At 53.9% G+C, this 19,736-nt stretch overlaps 1 protein-coding gene across 1 annotated transcript in view; it reads right to left on the reverse strand.

Moving 5' to 3' along the window:
- Positions 1-5,877: 5,877 nt before the first annotated feature.
- Positions 5,878-19,736, reverse strand: part of VPS37C (VPS37C subunit of ESCRT-I) — a 30,059-nt gene continuing 16,200 nt past the window's right edge. The window contains exons 2-5 of the mRNA XM_043452046.1: positions 13,509-13,606; positions 9,963-10,134; positions 9,175-9,257; positions 5,878-8,205 (exon numbers count right to left, since the gene is read on the reverse strand). Of these exons, the coding sequence (XP_043307981.1) occupies positions 7,498-8,205; positions 9,175-9,257; positions 9,963-10,134; positions 13,509-13,601 (1,056 nt within the window). The 5' untranslated portion in view covers positions 13,602-13,606 and the 3' untranslated portion in view covers positions 5,878-7,497. The remainder of the gene's footprint in view (positions 8,206-9,174; positions 9,258-9,962; positions 10,135-13,508; positions 13,607-19,736) is intronic.

Raw genomic sequence — 19,736 nt, forward strand, 5'->3', positions numbered from 1 at the left:
TTCACACAGTTATTAAAAGTGCAAAGTAGTTTCTGCCAATTAGGTAACCTTCTAACCTGAGAGTCAGAGACCAGGACTGAACATTTCCTTGGGCTAAATCATTCCCTTAGCTTAAATGGTCCCCTCTACCCTGCAGAGAGCCTTTGTTGTTCAGTTGCTCAGTTGTGTCCAACTCTTTGTGACCCCACAGACTGCAGCACACCAGGCTTCCCTGTCCTTCACTATCTCCCGGAGCTTGCTGAAACTCACGTCCATTGAGTCGATGATGCCTTCCAACCATCTCATCCCCTGCAGTCCGTTCTCCTCCTGCCTTCAATCTTTCCCAGCATCAGGGTCTCTTTTCCAATGAGTTGGCTGTTTGTGTCAGGTGGCCAAAGTACTGGAGCTTCAGCTTCAGCATCAGTCCTTCCAATGAATATTCAGGATTGATTTTCTTTAAGATTTGACTGGTTTGATCTTCTTGCTGTCCAAGGGACTCTCAGGAGTCTTCTCTAGCACCACAATTCGAAAGCATCAATTCTTCGGCACTCAGCCTTCTTTATGATCCAACTCTCACATCCATAAATGACTACTAGAAAAACCATAGCTTTGACTATATGGGCCCAAAGAGCCTAGACATACTTAACCCTGCAGTGCCCAGGTTTTCTTAATGACATGCCAGAGGAGAATATCTGACCTGGAACTTAAGGGTCTAGTGAAGGGAGAGGCTGGCTCAGGTTTCTTTGCCCCCCCTGGGAATCAGACAGTGACCTGAGAAGACATTTTGGGCCTGGGGCCTTTCTCCACATGATTTGGCCCCATGTCCACTGGGAGCAACAGATATCAATGGTCCAAGTCGCAAAAGCCAACTCTGGAAGAGCAAAAGGAAGTTTCTAGAAGGACATGGCGGGGGTGAGGGGTGTGCTCACAGAATGAGGGGCTCTGGCATGAGCTCTGGCATGAGCATGCCAGAGAGCCAGGCCAGCCCCCTGTCCCCACCGACACCCTCCGAGCAGACCTCCCGCCCACCCCCTACTGAGGACTCCATCATGGGAGAGCCCAGGGCATGGCTCTACCTCTGCCCATGCCAGGAATTCGGAAACAGGGACACCCAGTCACCTGGGGGCTACAAGTCACCTGCAGAGACTCCAGTCCTGTAGACCCTCCTCAGAAGGGAGGATCCTCCAAAGGGAACTGGGGTGCAAAGGGCCTGGGGCACCAAATGTCTCTTACCAGTCCCTTTCTGGGCAAAAGCTCTTGCATCTCTAGCTTGGCCCCCATTCACTGGCCTCATAGCTATCTCGGCCTACTTTAAAAACACACTTCCCCCCAAAAAACTGCCTTTGAGCAGAAAGGGGGTCGGGTGATACATCTCCAGAAGGAACATTTGGTTAAGCAACTGAGTGGGAGCTATCCGAGCCTTGGAGGTGCTTCTGTCCAGGTCCAGCTGTGGTGGGCAGACACAGCCCACAGGCTGCTGGTCAGTGCTGTTCCTGTGATGAGAAGCTCACGGGGTCTCCCTCAGACTTGGAGGATGCCCTGATGCGACCCGGGCCCAACCCTGGGTCCACACTGCAGCCCCCACCCCCATCCCTCACCATTCTACATCGGCCAGAGAGGGTGGCACCCACCTGTGTAACCCCCCGACCCCGGCCCACTCCCCTGAATCATATCATCCACCTGACTCTCATGGACAACCAGATTCTAGCACATTCTCCTCGTGCTACGTCCAGGACACTGGGGACCCTAAAAGACCAGCTCACTCCAACAAGCAAGAGCCAGGTCTAGGCCCAAACCGGTCATGCCTCTAGGGTCTGGGAGTGCTGGGTGGGACTACCCTAAAAGGACATTTCAGATGGCCTCGTGGCAGCTAACAGAGCTAAGCGTCCTTCTCACCAAGCGAGGAATCTCTGTGAAGCTCTGAACTTGACACTTGGGGTCTGGCCCCGTGCAGCCCACACACAGTGAGAGGCCCACTGCGGTCTGGCAGAGGACGCCCAGTGATTTCATGTGGTGGATGCAGGGCGGGGGTGGGGGCGGGGGGAGGGCCTGAGAGCCAGAGTGAAGAGCAGCAGGGGCAGCCCACCCCGAGTGACCAGCCTCACTCTCCATCAAGCCACTTAGAAAGTGGCGCTTCCTCTCTCCAGCCCCTGGGTGCCCCTGGCCACCACTTTGGGACCAACCCAAGGCCCTAACTTGATTGTGCCCCCACCCCACCCTGTGAGATTCTCAGCTTCTTCCTACACAGCCCAGGGGTCTCCTAGCTCTCCCTGGTGCTCTGACATCCCCAGGCCCCAACACACTTTCAAGGCAAGGTCAGAGTTCAGGAGGGGGCGAAGGGACAGTAACCCTCTGACCAGAGTGTAGGTGGGTTCGCAGCTTAGGCTCCCCAGGCTTTTCTCAGGACTGTGGTGTCTCGAGGAGGCCTGATGACTTCTGGAACCACAAAGGTATCTCAGCAGCCAGATCAGAGCTGGGTGCAAGTCTCATCCTGACGCCCCCAGGTCACTGAACCACCCACCCTGCAGTCTCCTCCCTTTGTTTAAACTTGGGGGGCCAAGGGGCTGCTGAGAGGAGCCCTTGAGATAACTGCACATCAAAGGTTAATACAAGGTGTGGCCCTGTTGAATATTCAAGACTGATGACTCTCAGCATCTCTGGGCATCATCCACAGGCAGCCTGTCCTGATGAGAACACTTTGCAGGGAAGGAAAAACAGAAGGGATGATTCAAGGGTCCATCAGAAGCCTGGTCTCCTGACTCCACCAAAGCTGCTCTTCTGGCTGAAAGGCAGAAATGCCTTCCCAGGGCTCACGATGACTGAGCTGAGCTCAGGGTCAGCTGGAGAGGGAGGCAGGCTAGGTGGTGGCAGAAGACAGCTTGGCTCCATAGCCAGTTTAGCAGCCTGCTGCCCCTCGATCCCCGTTTAGAAATGGGATGCGAAGACTCTCACCCCTGCTGGGGATCCTAGACAGGCGGACAGGCTGACAGTCCTGGTCAGCCCAGCAGGTGGCAGTAATGAGGCCCCTCCTGTGCGCCAATGAGGCTCTCGCGCCACCTAGTGGGCATCTGTGGCCTTGCACCGCCCAAGCTCTGCACCCAGGACACCGCAAGCGTGCAGGCTCCAGCGTGAAAATGCCTCGGATGGAAGGAAACAAAGCCAGAGTGCAAAAGCCGGAAAGGGAAACATTGGAAGAGCCAGCCCCCGCCTCCCCCCACTCCGGGAGTGAAGGAATAGAGGAGGGCAGCGGCTCAAGAGACGATATGCAGAAAGATGGGGCTCTGTGAATCAAACAGGCCTTTCAGCAGAGCATGACCCTGAAGGCTGTAGAAGAAATCGCAAAACAAAGAACACTGCCCAGTTCTACAAGGATTAAGTCATTAGCCAGTGCGCCCTGAAAGGCATTCAGGATGAAAAACAGGATAAGGTACTCCATACTTTGGAAAAACACGCTGAGGTTTTTTCTTTTCAAATCATAGCTTCGTTTGTCCATTCATTTTTGGCCGTACTGGGTCTTCATTGCGGCACACAGGCTCTTCATTGCTGGTGCAGGCTTTCTTTATTTTTGGCGAGTGGGGGCTCCTCTTTAGTTGCAGTATCCATGCTTCTCATTGCAGTGGCCTCTCTTGTGCAGCTTGGACTCTAGGGTGTGAGGGCTCGGTAGTTGTGGTAAGTGGGCTTAGTTGCCCTGAGGCATGTGGGATCTTAATTCCTGGACCTAGGATCTAACCTGTGTCCCCGGCATTGGCAGGCAGACTGTTAACCTCTGGACCACCACGAAGTCCCAGAAAAAAATTTTAATGAACCCAGATTCTTGCACCTTAGCTCAGTTGGTAAAGAATCTGCCTGCAATGCAGGAGACCCCAGTTCGATTCCTGGGTCAGGAAGATCTGCTGGAGAAGGGAAAGGCTACCCACTCCAGTATTCTTGGGCTTCCCTGGTGGCTCAGGCGGTAAAGAATCCCCCTGCAAGATGTCCGTCAGCAGACAAATGGATAAGAAAGCTGTGGTACATATACACAATGGACTATTACTCAGCCATTAAAAAGAATACATTTGAATCAGTTCTAATGAGGTGGATGAAACTGGAGCCTATTATAGAGTGAAGTAAGCCAGAAAGAAAAACACCAATACAGTATACTAATGCATATATATGGACTTTAGAAAGATGGTAACGATAACCCTATATGTGAGACAGCAAAAAAGACAGATGTAGAGAACAGTCTTTTGGACTCTGTGGGAGAAGCCGAGGGTGGGATGATTTGAGAGAATAGCATTGAAACATGTATATTATCATATGTGAAACAGATCGCCAGTCCAGGTTCGATGCATGAGACAGGGTGCTCAGGGCTGGTGCACTGGGATGACCCTGAGAAATGGGATGGGGAGGGAGGTGGGAGGGAGGTTCAGGATGGGGAACATGTACACCCATAGCTGATTCATGTCAATGAATGACAAAACCACTACAATATTGTAAAGTAATTAGCCTCCAATTAAAATAAATTAAAAAAAAAAAAGAATCCCCCTGCAATGCAGGAGACCTGGGTTTGATCCCTGGGTTGGCAAGATCCCCTGGAGAAGGGAAAGGCTACACTCACTCCAGTATTCTGGCCTGGAGAATTCCATGGACAGTACAGTCCATGAGGTTGCAAAGAGTCGGACACGACTGAGTGACTTTCACTTTCACTTTTTATGTATAGAAAAACACTAAAATCATTAACTGAGCTATCTGATCATCACAACTAACAGTCACATTTTTTTCTTTTTAACCAAGATATGTGCCCGACTGCATGCATTCCCAAGCCAAAACCATACTGGCTTCTCTGAGCCACTGAGAGGCTGTTTCCTGAGTAACAGTCCTATAGTAAGGTGCCTCAATAAAACAAACCCACAGCTCTTACACTGTGCATTTTTCTTTCAGTTGACAGTTTTGGTAACCACAAAGGGACCCACAGCAGACTTGTCTCCTTCACCTGATATTCTCCAAGGATCTGCAGCCCTGGTACCACCAAGGGCCCTTTGAGCCTGTCTGCCTCACTAGTCCAGAATACTGGGTGACTCTCTCCTGAGTCTCAGAGCTCTCATCTTGGCTGACAATCCTGTGTTCAATTTGGTAGCAGATAAAAAGTTACCTGATTTCTCAGTTGAAAGATACAAAGAAAGGGCTCAGCTGAAAACACTGAGAAAATTGTCCAGTTGAGAGACACTGAGGTTTGGATGGGGTGATTAGGCAGGCAGTTGGCCTGCCATCTTTCATCAAATTGGCAGCTTAATGGGGTTTGTCAGGACAAAAGTGAAGATACCATACAAGGGCTTTCAGCTCCAAAGATAAGGGACATAGCTCTCACCACCTAGTCATGACTTTCTCAGGCAACTGAGAAATGAACAGAACTGATGAAGGCGAATCCTCATAATATCCAGCAGTCCCATAGGGAAATCCACTTGTTCCTTTTAAAAACTAGCTAGTCCAGGGACCCTCACATGAAGACTGGCCATCCAGGGATCTGCATGCCCACAGTGGTTTTAGATTGCTAGAGGGAGAGACGGAGACACATAAAGGAACTAAAACGACCGTAGGGTGACACCTAGAGGTGCTTGCTAGCACCTATTCTCGAGTCAAAGTACATGTACTGGCTTCTGGCCTACCTCTTTGGGGCAGCTTTTCAGAGGTACTGAGGGTTTGTTCCTCAGGCTATAATCTGCCATAAGGTCTCCAAGTAAAACTGAAATCCATAAGTCTTACGCTGTGCGTTTTCCTTTCAGTTGACAAAATCGATGTCTCCCACAGGCAGCCACTTCTTAAATTCACTGCAGCTTCATGGACAGAAGAGCCTGGCGGGCTACAGTCCATGGGGTTGCAAAGAGCTGGACACGACTGAGCGACTGACACTAGCCGCACTACTTGTAACTCATCAAAGTTTATTATGGCAATTAATTGTACAAACATACCAGCGATCGCTCGTCCAGTACAGGAGTACTCGGACCAGTAGAGTCCATTAGTGATTTCTCTGTATAAATAACTTATGAGAAGCAAGCACAACCGGTCAGAGACCAATGGGGCTGACTGAGCATCTCATCGCACACACCCACTGATGGCACGCGGGCCAGGTGGGGCGGGGCAGGCACCAGAAGGTCGAGTTTCCTCTTTGGCCCCCAGCACCCCAGGCCCACCAGGTGCTGGGTACTCGGGTAATGGACAATTCAAGGCACATATGACTTCCTAACAGATAGCAGCTCCAGAGTCTGCCCTTGAGACCTGGTTCACATCTGATAACAACCAAGGTAATGCTCCATTCACCACAACCCCCTTTGGTCTATTGTCATTTTTATTACTGAACTGGGTGCTGAAAGCCCCCAGCGTGGTGGGGGCTGTGTGTGGCTCAGAGTCACAGTCTCTGCCCTTTACATTCTGAAGATAAGAGAGATGCAAAGAAATGACTCCGACATAGTGATGGTGTTTTACAAAGCACCACAGGGGAAGTAACTGTTAGGGCATATTTTGATGTCTCTTAGGAGGGTTTTAGGGGCTCGTGAAGAGTTACAGGAGGGAGTCAAAGGAAGGGAGGGGGCTGCCGTGGATGAGATTCAAGGCACTAAAGGAGTGGACAGGATGGGGGTGAGCCACAGAAGTCAACTAGAAGCAGGGAGACCCCAGACAAGAGAGGTGGCCGGGGAGGCAACCTGGTCTTCTGCTCCTAAATGAGCCCCTGATGTGACCACAGTCTTCTGGACCAGAACTGCCTCCTCTCCTCCAGCCAGAGGGTCCAAGGCAGCCCCTGGATTCTCCAACCAGAGCCAGCAAGGTCTGGGATTCGCCTCCACAATCCTCGGCCTGCTCCCTGCACGGGCACTGCTGCTGTTGTTCAAACGGCAGCACACAGGACAAGCTGACCTGACATCAGTCTGTCAGGGTCCTGTTATGGCTTTATGTGATGTAAAAATCACTCATTGTTTTGCCTAACTCTGTTCTCTTCCCCTGATCCAACTCTGCCATGGAGCGTGTGGTGGGCCATCCTTGAACGCACCAAGAGACACAGGGAGCTGCCTCTCTTGGCGTGGGCACCGTGGTTGCACTTGCTAAATCCCAGAGAAGAGGGAGGGGGTGAGCAGGGGCTGGCCAGCCCCTCGCTGAGATAACTCCTCACTGGGTTCGGGCGTCCGTGAGTCCGTGAGTGAGTGCAGTCACGAGGAGACGTCCACAGGCGCGGGCACCCACGGGGAGGACTGAACGCCCTGCTTGGCGCGCACCAGGAAAGCGACAGCCAGCCATGGGAGCCGGGCGCTTCTTCCCCTGGGAGGCCCGCGGGCCCTGGGACCGCCGGTGCAGCCGAGTCAGTCACACTGCCGGCCAGCCCTCCCAGGCCTGTGCGCTCCCAGCCGGGCCCCTCAGGCTCCCTGGCGCGACCCACGTCTGCAGGCAGCCAACTCCACTTCCCATTAGCCTCGAGTCTCAGCAAGGGGTGGGCTGAAGGTTGTGGTACAGGTGGGAGCAGGCAAGGGCCGAGGGCCGGGACTGTGCCTAATAGCCAGGCCAGGTGGGGCCCTGAGGCGGGGGGAACCCATAGGGAGGAGCGGGCCCGGGGGGGTAGGGGGGCTGGAGGGGGCCTGAGGGCTGGGGCTGTGTGGGGTACGGAGGTTTTCCTCCTGTTGAGAGGTAGGGGGGCTGCTGCGGATAACCAGGACTGGGGGCCCGGCCCCCCATCACAGGGTACCCAGGCCCAGAGGCACCAGTGGGGGCCACGGCATAGCCCGGCCGGGGCGGCATGCTCCTCTGTGGGGACCAGGAGTAGCCTGAAGGGGCCCTCGCTCCCGGCTGGGCTGTGGGGTAGGGGGGCCCCAAAGGCCCACTGTAGGAAAAGGAGGGCTGGGACACCACGGGGAAGGGGGCCGGCTGGAGCGCTCCTTGGGCGGGGGGGCCCACGGGCATGCCTGGAGAGGGGCTGTAGGGCAAAGGGTAGGGCGGGACCACTGGAGGCTGCGGCGGCGGCTGTGGCTGAGCGTCTTCGGCTGGCGGGGGCGTCGCCTGGGGGTCGGGGCGCAGTGGCGGGGGCAGGCGGGGAGGTGGGGCGTCCCCGGCCGGCTCCAGGGAGGCCCTGGGCTTTCTCATCACATCCTGGAGCTTCTCCACGCGAACCCGGCGCAGATGGGACAGTGTTCTCATGGAGGAGAAATTCTCTAGGAACGTGTCCAGGGGCACCTCGCCCTCCAGGAACTTCTCAGCCATGGCCTGGAAGACACAAGCTCCAGTGGCATTGGGTCTGCCGGGATGGAGGCCACCTGAATACCGCCGGGTCAGAGGTCAGCTGCAGCCCCCACTCCCACCCCAGCCAGGCTGCAGGAGCTGCCTTCTTCGTCCCCCGCTTTGGGAATTTCTCTCTACAGCTCTTCTTACTGGTGATATATTATTACACAAGCACGCGTTTAATTTATCCTGTCTCCCCCACCAGGATGTCAGCTTCCGGATGGTGGGGACCACCTGTCACGGCCACCACTGTTCCCCACCCCGGCATCAAGCCAGGCTCATGGCAGATGTTGAACTGGGTGTCGATTGACCAGATGAACACTGGCTCCCTGGTCACTAGCACAGCCCAGCCCAGGGGCTGAGGGGCCTGGCAGAGAGCAGTGAGATGTGGAGAGAGCCAGTCTGCCCACGGAGAATAAAGATGGGCCCAGAGGGAAGCAGGAGAGAGCTGCCAGGAGAGGGAGGGGTTGGCAGCCTGGCTTCAGCCCTCGAAGGTACCTGCTCACTGCCCTCCCCCAAGGCCTGCAGCTGCCCCACAGCTCTGCCATCCATTGTTCATTTCCGCTTCAACTAGTTAGACTGGGTTTCTGTTCCCTGCCTCCAAAAGGGCCTCCACGGGGACTACAGGTGGAGTGACCATTCACCTCTGCCATCTAACAGAGCCTGGGTCCTGCGCCCTGCAGACGCGGGTACTCAGGATAAGAGCTCCTGCTCCCGATGAGCCGGACCCCTGGCTTCTCCCCTCTCCTGGGGCTGCCTGGTCTCTTCTGCTGCCCTCTGGCCTCTTTTCACTCTCTGTGCGCAGACCGGCTCTGGGTGGAAGACGCTGCCAGGCCCCACAGCCCCTGGGCTGGGCCGTGCTAGTGACCGTGGAGCCAGTGGTCACCTGGTCAGTGTTCATCTGCTCCAGGGGCTGATTCTGCAAGGAAGACCAGGTGTCAACTGCTGTCTCACCTCGGACTCTTCTTCAATCTTCATGCTTTCAATCTGCAGAAGGTCCAACAAGGTCCCTAGCTGCAGTGCTGAGGAGAACTTCTCTGGAAGGGAGGGTAGAAAGGTTGACATTTCAAAAGTGCCTCTTGATGCTGTGGTAGAGGCTGAGGTTTCTGCAAGGGTCCTGAAGAGTCCTATGTGCCAGGGGCCCTGCAATTGCCCTGGGGTCTCAGCAGAACCCCCTTCGGTCAGTTCCCTCTGGTCAGCTTTCTGAGCTGACAGGAGCTCAGTGAACAGACCCTGGCTCCCTGGCTCCCCGGCTCCCCATGTTGGCTGGGAAAGCAGGAGGCCTTAGGCTCTGCCCACCCACCCTAATCTGGTTCTGCTGCCCATGGGGTTACTTCCTCTGTCTGAGTGTCAAGTTCTCCACCTTGAGGACCAGATGCCCCTCACCTCCTCAGACAGCAGGATGGGACACAGAAAGCCCAGACCAGGCTCTCCAGATGCAAATCCCAACTCTGCCTCTATGTAGCCAAGGAGCCCTGGCCAAGCTCCCCCGTCTCTCTGAGCCTCACTCCTCTCATCTACGACACAAGAACTATACTACAGGACCTACACTGAGATGGCTGCTAAAGCACTTAGCCAGGCTGGGGATGTGGTGACCTGCCGTAACTGCTGGCCCCTTCTTGTCCTGGGGAGGGAGAGGGACTCTGTTCTTCCAGGAGAGTCCAGCAGCTCCCCCAGTCCCATGGGGAACCCTGAGTGAAGAGAGGCACCCCCCGTGCACATTCCCGAGGCTGGCCGCCTACCCAGCTTCGCCTTCTGCTCCTGGCACCGCTCCACCAGCGTCCGGAGCTCCTGGTACTTGTCTGAGAGGTTTGAGCGGCTGATCTCCAGGGGACCCTGGAACTCCAGGTTCCGCTCGGCCAGGCTCCGGTTGGTGGCCAGTGCCATCTCCCGCTCCAGCTGCAGATCCTGGACCTACAGGGCAAGACACCTGACCATGAGACCCGCCACTCAGCTCCCGGTGGGCTGGGCCAGGGGCTCCTGGAACCTGTTGCTTACCGAGGGGAAGCCAGGCAACACTCAGCCCCCAATCAGAGTCAGATGGCGTGTTAAGTGCCTGCTAAGTTGCTTCAGTCATGTCCCACTCTGTGTGACACCATGGACTGTAGCTGGCCAGGCTCCTCTGTCCATGGGATTCTCAGGCCAGAATACTGAAGTGGGTTGCCATGCCCTTCTCCAGGGGATCTTCTCAACCCAGGGATTGAACCTGTGTCTCTTAAGTCTCCTGCATTGGCAGGCAGATTCTTTACCACTAACTAATGCCACCTGGAAAGCCCAGAGTCAGATGGACCCAGGTTCAAACTCTGAGCAAAGCACTCTGATCCAGATGCCTCACGAAACCTTAACACAAGAGCCTCTGTGGTGGAGGCAGGTGGGGAGCTGGCACTAAAGGGACATGTGACGAGCGGGAAGAGCCCACTGTGGATTGTGTGGAGCTCCGGGAGGGAGCGGGGAGAGTCAGAGGCTTCCTAGGAAGGCAGGGACCAAAAGAACCAACTGCTCATCCCCAGAATTCAGAGGCAAGAGACCTCCTCTAAGGTGCACTAATGTAAGGCCAGAACACAGGCTGGACACGCCAGGAGGCCCCCAAATAAAGTCAGCCTGAGGAGCGGGAAAGCCAGGGCCAGCCTGAGACACCGATTCCAGATGGACCTGCGCTGCCTCCTCCACGTGTGTGTCCTGCAGAGAAGCTACGCAGATGAGCTGACAGGGGGCCCCCTGGAGAGCTGGGGGGAGTCCTCAGGTGAGGCCCTGCACAAGCCTGGCTGAGACCATGTCCCCAGGCTGAGCGGTGCTCCTCCCCTCGGCGAGGTCCTTCGTGGTCACCAGCCCGTGAGGTGGCAGCCTCAGAAACCCTGCCCAGACCTGCTCTGACCTGAAGCCCCGTCCATTTATCAGGGAGAGGAGGGCAGAGAAACAGACCCACACCCCTGCGGGAGCGGGCACTACACGCCAGCATGTCACCAGGGCCACCAGCACCCCAAGCTGGGCTCAGGGTGCAGCTCCGCAAGACCGGCTTCCGCCAGGAACCACTGAGCAGCTTCTTCACCATGGTGAGCACATGGCGAGCCCCGCCTGACTGGCTCGACCCCGAGCAGACGCAGGAAGCCATGGGCGTCCTAGAGGAGGAGGTTTCGGAGGGCCTGGAGCCCTGTGCTGTGGGGTGGGCTGGGAGCCTGCCCTGCGGGCTCCAGACTGGAAAGAGGACTGCCATGGTTACCAGAAATTGTGGGGCCTCGCCACAACCTCCCGGGTCTGCCCCCATACCTGGCTGTCACAAACACCCTCTGGAGCCGCTCAGCAAGGGCTCTGACTCAGGGACGCCTGCACTGTGGGGTCCCAATCTCATTTTCATCGGCCGTGATAGCTTTCCTTCTCTTATGTGGCAGACCCAGAGGGGCGCCTGAAGTGCCCTACTCAGCTGCCCCTTAAAGGGCCCCAGATCCCCAGTGCACATGTCCTCTTTGTATCTCCACTGCCTTTTCCCTGGGTTTTAGCCAGTAAATCTATGCCAGACACCTTCCCCTAAACCTGGTCCTACCTGTTTCTGCCCCCTCTCCCCAGAGCCTCCCCCAAATCTTTCTCCATCAGGAATTCACAATGAAGCCCTTGACCCCCATTATAAGAGGTCAATAAGACAGTTCAAGCACTCCCCCCAGAAGACCCCAGAGCGCACACAGTTCCACAGGGAGAGTGGTCCCCTGCTCTTTTCTCTGAGCAACGTCCACACCCCAAACTCAGTGAGCCCCCATCCCTCCTCGAATCCCACAGCGATGATCATGTCTCCTAGCCCATGGGAGGAACCCTGTCCACAGGGTCTCATGAGTCTACAGAACTCATTCTTCACTTCCCCGCAATCCCGTGAGTGTTCTTCCCTTTCGAGAATTCAAATCAATTAGTCAGGCACAGCTGCATGTCACAAAACTCAACTTGCCTTTTGCCCACGAGGTTGTTTCTGCTGACATTTTCCATGATTCTGTGCTTCGCCACACCTCCCATGGGCCTGCCGAGCTTAGAGGTCAATGAATTCTAATTATGTCATTTGGCGTGTTTCTACAAAGTTCTGTGCCCTTGGGAACAGGCCTTGGTGTTCCCATCACACTGCTCGCGGCAGACTGGAGGAGCACTTGGTGTTTAACATGTGAAGGCGAGGGGATGAAGGCTGGCATCGAGTCAGCTTGGAGATGGGTCCTGGCTGAGCTCAGAGCCTCACTCACTCTAGGAGGCAGCCCTGGAGTTTAACCAAGACCAGCCTCATTCTCGGTGGCAGGACACACCACATCTAGGCCCCGAGCCTCCCATCACACCCTGCCCCGCACCCTGTGCCCTCCAGCCCTGGCGAAGGCTGCTCCTGCAGGGAGCGGGGTGGTGGGGGCAGCCGGAGCACCGGCAAGGAAGGAGCCAGGACCAGGTCCAGCTGCACAGCCCCTCACGGAGAGGAAAGAGGTCTGCAGAGGCAGAGGTAGAAGTTGGGGGGCTAGGCTTCCCTTTTCTGGGGTCAGACACTGTGAATATACAGAAGAGACAAACAGCACTCTTCATCAGCAAAGACAGACGCACATGCCAAAGGCGATCAGTGACCTCGCCATTATTTGTGTCTGTGTCTCCCGCCCATCAGGGGCAGGAGACGGCAGCGTGCAGAGCTGAGGACAGGCTGCAGCCACTCAAGGCATGGCCGGGGACATGGCCAGCTCCGCAGCCACAACTGGTCAACTGACCTCTTTGACCTTGCAGGGTAGTCACAGGGTCAAGGTGATGGGAAGGGCAGGGAGCACCCTTTATAAAATGCAAAGCTCTGTACTTTCAGAAGGTGGCTTATTCCCGTAAGGATGGTGACTAGGAGCTGTAGGTGATTAGGTGTCAGTTATAATTGAAAGGGATTAAACAGGAGATGAGCCTAATCCCAGTCCCAGAATCTCTCCTAGAGATTCAGGGCTGTTGGCGAAAGGCGGTTACACGATGGAACCAGTGCTTTTAGAAACGCCTCCAAACCCAGGCTGGAGCAACAGGGTAGGGGCTCCGGGGGCACGCAGGTCCCTGAAGACACCAGGAGCCAGAGTTGGCTGGGGGCCCTGGACTCCCTGGCCCTGTCCTTCCTCCCTCCCCAGAACTCCCAGAGGGTCCAGGAACTGGACTGAGACCCCAGGGGCTCCTCTGGCCGGGTCCAAACCAGGGTGCAGGCCACAGAAAAGGGAAAGAGACCTGGCCCAAACTCCCAACAAGCCAGCATCCCTGAGGAGGGCCCCAGTCCCATCCGCCATCTCTGGCCCCATGACAGCCTCCCCTACCTCCGGGGAGTCCTGGGCCAGTCGGTCGATGGCCTCCGGGTCGTTCTGCATCTCCTCCAGCTCCTCCAGGGTCTTGTCTTTTAGCGTTTCCATCTTTCCTGGGATCACAGAAGGACACTGAAGTGAGAGAGGGGCGGCTCAGGTGGAAGGGACCCCCGAGTCCATATTATTAATCTGTCAAAGACCAACTGGAGTTTCCCAGCAGTGCTGCCAGTCCACAGGGAGGCCCAGGGAGGGAACAGTCCGGCCACCCTGCCCATCCTGTTCCCAGGGAGACCAAGAAGCTGCTTCTTTACCCAAACCATGAGGCAGCCAGAGGCAAAACCACGATTCCTGGAGGTGTTAGATGAAGCTCCCCAAGAAGCAGACAGAAAAGGCAGGAGGAGGGAGGCGGACAGCCTGGGATGGAGACTAAACTTGGCCCAAGGCCGCCTGTGAGCCCTGATGCCAGCACACACCCTAGGAGGAGTCTATTTCTGTCTGAACCTGAAATACATCTACTCTTCACATGGGGCTTTGCCGGGTTCGGGTGCCTCCCTTCCTGTCATGTTTAGCACACCAACCACCTTGGGTTTGCCACAAGCATTCTCTGCAGTTCCACGTGCCACAAAACCCTCGTGTGCACAAAAACGAACTGTCACATGTGTGTCCTCGTCAGAAAAGAACCAGAAATCGCCACCAAACTGGCCCCTGCGGGTACCAGAAGGAAAGGAAATCAACCGACCTGAACAGGACGCCTGCTTCGACAGAAGAGCTGGTTTCGGCGGCCCTCTCCCCGTCACTCTGCCCAGGGGGACATGGATCGATGGCTGCATGACACGAGGCCACAGCCAGGCCCAGGAGGACGAAGCTCCAGGAAGAAGAGGAAGCACTAACAAGCTCAGGGCTCACTTCCCTCCTGCTGACGGCATCCTCCGTTCTCATCCATTCTCCCCATTTCCAGACACGGGTTTTACAGCCCGGATTTTTCACTACAAAGGCTCTGCGAGTTTTCCAAGGATCCTGATGCCCGGAGCCCCCCATTGCCCCTCTGTGCCACGGCTCGGCGGGAATGACGCCTGGGCTGAGGGGGCGCCACGTAGTCCAGGCCCAGGGTTACAGCTGTGTGGCCAGAGGTGACCTCCAGACTTGCTTCCTCATGTGGACCAGGAGGGGAAGGCATCTCCAGGGCAGCAGAAAGACGAAGGAGAAACCCATCAACGGAGGCCACATGATGCCTCTGCCAGGAAGTCCTGGGTTCAGCCTTCATGCTTCACTGTTTATTTAAGGTGCCCCCCTTTTCATGCTCCAAACTGTCCTGGTTGAGATAACCAATTCTATGGTCACCTGACTGATAGACCTCTACAGGGCCACCCCCACTTTCTGTTACCTACTGAGGGCTGAATGTCACCCCCAACCTCCACGACAAGGATGCCAAGCTTTGTTGAGTACCTGAAACCTGGGGGGATGCTTGCTGAGAAAGTGGGAGCCATAGCCGCACCCTCAGAGCCCTGCATCGTAGGCCAGGGTGGGGCCCAGACATCTCCCGGAGATGCGGACGCAGCTGGTCTGAGGCCGGATTCCGAGAAAGACAACAGCTCACTGCTGGTCGTGTGCAATGGAGACCACTAGGGACTGAGCACCGCGCTGTGTTTTACAACGCACTGCCTCTCCTACTCCTGCGAGGTGGGGGCAATTGTCCCACTGGTGGGTGGGGACCAGAAAGGTTACCAGGGGCAGAGTCAGAATTCTGCACTCTGTCTACACCTCACTCTGAGACTCCCGACAAGCTTGGTCTAAAGGTTGACGGTGAGGGTCTGGGGAAGGAGCAGAACTGGGGAGGCCCCCCGCCCTTGTTGTTGTTTAGTCACTAAGTCGTGTCCGATTTTTTCATGACCCCACGCACTGCAGTCTGCCAGGCTCTTCTGTCCATGGGATTTCCCAGGCACTCGCCATGAGCGAGACGAGCAAGGGGAACTGAGCAACATTCTGAAGACCTGGAATGTCAGGGGCCTGGGCTCCATCAGACTGATCATGTCTGAGTCCCAGGCCCTGCCACTTGTCACTGCTATAAGTGGCTCAGTGAACTCACCCTGAGCCTTGGGCTCTTCATCTGTAAAATGCGTCAGTGCAGTGGTCAACACAGGCAAAGTGCTGGCTCAGTGTGAGGCCTGGCCTAAGACAAATGCTGACAGAAGGCTCCAACGCTGCAGAAGTTACTTATTGGTTACTAAAACCTCCAACACCACACAGCCCAGACTTGCTGGGCCTCAGTGGCAGCTGGCCTGGCTCCACCCACCAGGGGAGGGACCTGCCACACGAGGGTGTCTGCTCCTTTTCAAAGTTAGGGCTGGGTACAGAGACACCCCTAGACTGAGGATGGACGCTCCAGTGTGGGCAGCTGGCTGGCTGCAGACAAAAGTGCAGTTTCCGCAGTGCCACCTAAGAGGGCCCCAGCAGGTCCAGACACGCTCACCACGCACCCACCCCGGGATGGGCCCCCACCCTCCCCCGACCACTTACCACGGGAGGCAGCCCCAACCACGCACAGTGAGACCACATTCAAGGCGCCACAGCCTCAAGAGCTGATGGCACACTTTTCGGTCTCAGGACACCTGTCACCCCTAACACTATGGAGACCTCAAAGAGTTCTCATTTACGTGGATCTTAGCTATTGATAAATACCAAAATTAAAAGTGAGGGATTCTTAAAACACAAGAACACGAAAGCGCACACACACTTGCCATCAGAAGGATGTTGTGTCGTGAACCCTCTGAAAACTTCCCTGTGTACTCATTTGAGAAAGAAAAGAAAAAGGAAAAAAATGCTAGGTTACCAAAATCACTCTGACCTCATGGACAGCCTGACAGGGTTCTCAGAGATCCCCTGAACACACTTTGAGAACCCCTGGCCTTAGATGTTAGGGGCATAGACTCAGGAGCCAGACTGCTTAGGTTTGAAGCTCATTTCTGCCACTTACTAGGTGTGGTATTTAATGTCGCTGTGCCTCAGTTTCTCTAGCTGTAAAACAGCAGTGCCTGGCATGCCATAAGCACTGCCTAAGTCTTTGTTGTCACCATGATGCCCATAACCTCATTACACAGTGAGTCTCACTATTATCCAACCTCAGAGACGAGGCTCAGAGGGGTGTCCAGGGTCACCAGGCCCGGAGGGGGCAGTGCCTGAACCAGTCCAGGACTCTTCTTACCATCTGCAGCAGCATCGCCAGGGGTCCCTGCTGAAAGCCAGAGTCCCAAGTTCCGCAGACCCAGAACTTCAGGATCTCCACTATTCATCCATTCTTTGTTTCTTTCTTCCTCCCTTCCTTCCTTTCTCTCTCTTCCTTCTTTCCCTTCTTTCCAGTTTTACTGAGATATAACTGACATATAGCACTGTGTAAGTTTAAGGTATAGAACATAATGATTTGACTCACATCATGAAATGATGACAATAATTTTAGGGAACATCCATCATTTCCTACAGGTAACAAAATTAAAGAAACAGGAAAAAACCTTTGTGTGTGTGATGAGAACTCTCAGGATTTTCCTTCTTAACGCCTTTCAAATATAACATGTGGTATTAATTACATTTACGTTGTCTCTATATATTGCATTTTTTAAGTAAAATTTATAAATAGTTATAAATTATGTTTATTATGGTATCTTTATCATCCCTATCGATTGGGTATTCCATTACCCTATAATGGAAGTTTGTACCTTTTGATGGTCCTCTTCAAACTCCCTTCCCTACCCCCCGTCTCTAGTAACCATGAACCTGATCTCTTTTACTATGAGTTTATTTGTATATTTGTTTGTTTGTTTTGAAGTGTGATTGACCTACAACCTTGTTAGTTCCTAGTATACAACACAGTGATTTGCTTCCATACATTTCAAAATGACCACCAGGATAAATCTGGTTACGCTCAGTCACCCTACAAAGATATTAGTTATTGACTGTATTCCCCGCACTGTACATCGGATACGCGTGACTCATTTATTTTGCAGCTGCAAGTTTGTACCTCTTGGTTTTCCCTCACCCCACTGCACCCCTGCCTCTGTCTGTTCTCTATATCTATGACTCTTTCTGTTATGCTATGCTTGTTCATTTATTTTTTAGATTCTACATAAAAGTGAAATCATAGAGCATTTGGTTTTCCAGTCTTGACTTCCTTCACTTAGCATAAACGACTAATTTAATTTTAATGACATTTTCAGGGGGCTCAATCTCCCTGTGATGTTTCTGCTGAGTGTCTATCAAGCTTCCACAAGCACTGCCCTCCAGGTGATGACGGCCTGGCTCATTCAGGCATGGCAGGGGGTCTGGCACACGAGAACAGGGGTCTTTCCCTCCGGGATTTAACTCTGGGGGTGCAGCCCCGTGACATCGAGCATCACTGAGTGAGGCCACTGCAGTGTCCAGACCAACCAGCAGAATGTTGGTGTACGGTCTGGAGAGGACAGCCCCAGTGCTATGGCCGCCGCAGGGAGATCCATACGACGGGCACACCTGCCATGCCGCCAGGCTTTGAGCAGGCCAGGAGTGTCGCCCTGCATGCAGGCAGGCTGTCAGGAAGGGGGTCCTGGGGGCTCATCACGAGCAAGAGGCGCTGACGCTGGACACCCCGCAGCCCCCCGAGAGGGCTGGCTTCCCTGATGGGCTGGCCTTCACCAGCCACTTTCCCTCCGCCACCTTCCTCCCCAAAAGGGAAATGTTTTGATTAGAAGAAAGTCACTAAAACAAAATCTTTCTAAAGCTTTCAAGTTATTTTACAACATTCTCATCTCTTTTTCTACTGGGGCTGCCCAAAGAGTAGTACGGACGCCTCTGTGCATCAGGTGTGCACGTCCATCCTTTGTGAATTTCAGTGTATGTGGGTGTTCGTGGGTGAGTCTGTGACAGCAAAGTGGCCAAGTCTTCCCCCTAGGCTTGAAAGTCCATGGTCACACAAAGGGGGCCTGATATTGCTAAAACCTGTATGAGGCTGCTGCTTCCACTAGGAAGAGGGACAGTGGCAAGGATGTAACTTGTCATCAAAGTTTGGTAATAAGTCACTGCAGATACTGAGCAAGAAAGGAGACTTTCCTGTGTTAAATAAAGAAAAAATAATCCTAGGAATAGAATTACCATGCTGTGCTGAGCTAAGTCACTTCAGTGATATTGGACTCTTTGTGACCCTGTGGACTGTAGTCCGCCAGGCTCCTCTGTCCATGGGATTCTCTAGGCAAGAATATTGCAGTGGGTTGCCATTTCCTCCTCCAGGGGAGCTTCCCAACCCAGGGGTGGTGGTTCTTTACAATCAGCGCCACCTGGAAGCCCATATGACCCAACAATTCCACTACTGGGCATATACCCTGAGAAAACCATAACTGAAAGAGACATATGTACCCCAGTGTTTGTTGCAGCACTATTTACAATAGCTAGGACATGCAAGCAACTTAGATATCCACTGACAGATGGATGGATAAAGAAATTATGGTACATATATATAATAGAATATTACTCAGTCATACAAAAGAACACATTTGAGTCAGTCCTAACGAGGTGGATGAACCTAAAGCATGTTACACAGAGTGAAGTAAGTCAGAAAAACCAGTATCATATATTAATGCATATATATGGAATCTAGAAAGATGGAACCTACTAGCAGGGTAGCAATGGAGATGCAGACATAGAGAACAGACTTGTGGATACAGTGGAGGGAAGGAGAGGGTGGGACGAACTCAGAGAGTAGCATGAAAATATACAAATTACCATATGTAAAATAGATAGCCAGTGGAAACTTGCTGTATGCTGCAGGGAGCTCAAATCAGGTGGTCTGTGACGACCTAGAGAGATGGGATGGGGTAAGGTGGGAAATGGGAGGGAGGTTCAAGAGGGAGGAGTTATTTGATGTATGAATATTGATGGCTGACTCATGTTATGTATGGAAGAAACCAATACAATATTGTAAAGCAATTATCCTCCAATTAAAAATTTTTTTTAAAAATAAAAGCATAAAAAAAAAGAAAAGAATGGTGGCTAATCTAGAAAAAAAACAACTGAGCACCCCAGGGGATTCCAGGGTGTATCCCTGGAATACAGGGTGTATCCCTTTGCCACTACACACAGCCTCCTCAGAGTCGCCTCCCCCTCCAACCGCCCTCCAAACGAGGACCTTCCTCTGCCGTCTGAAGTCCCACAACTGGCTCTGTTTGATGGCTTTAAACTCCTGTGGCAAAAACCCCTGACACATCTATCTACTTGGTGACC

The sequence above is a fragment of the Cervus canadensis genome, chromosome 29 (genome assembly GCF_019320065.1).
Source record: "Cervus canadensis isolate Bull #8, Minnesota chromosome 29, ASM1932006v1, whole genome shotgun sequence".
Classification (NCBI taxonomy): Eukaryota; Metazoa; Chordata; class Mammalia; order Artiodactyla; family Cervidae; genus Cervus; species Cervus canadensis.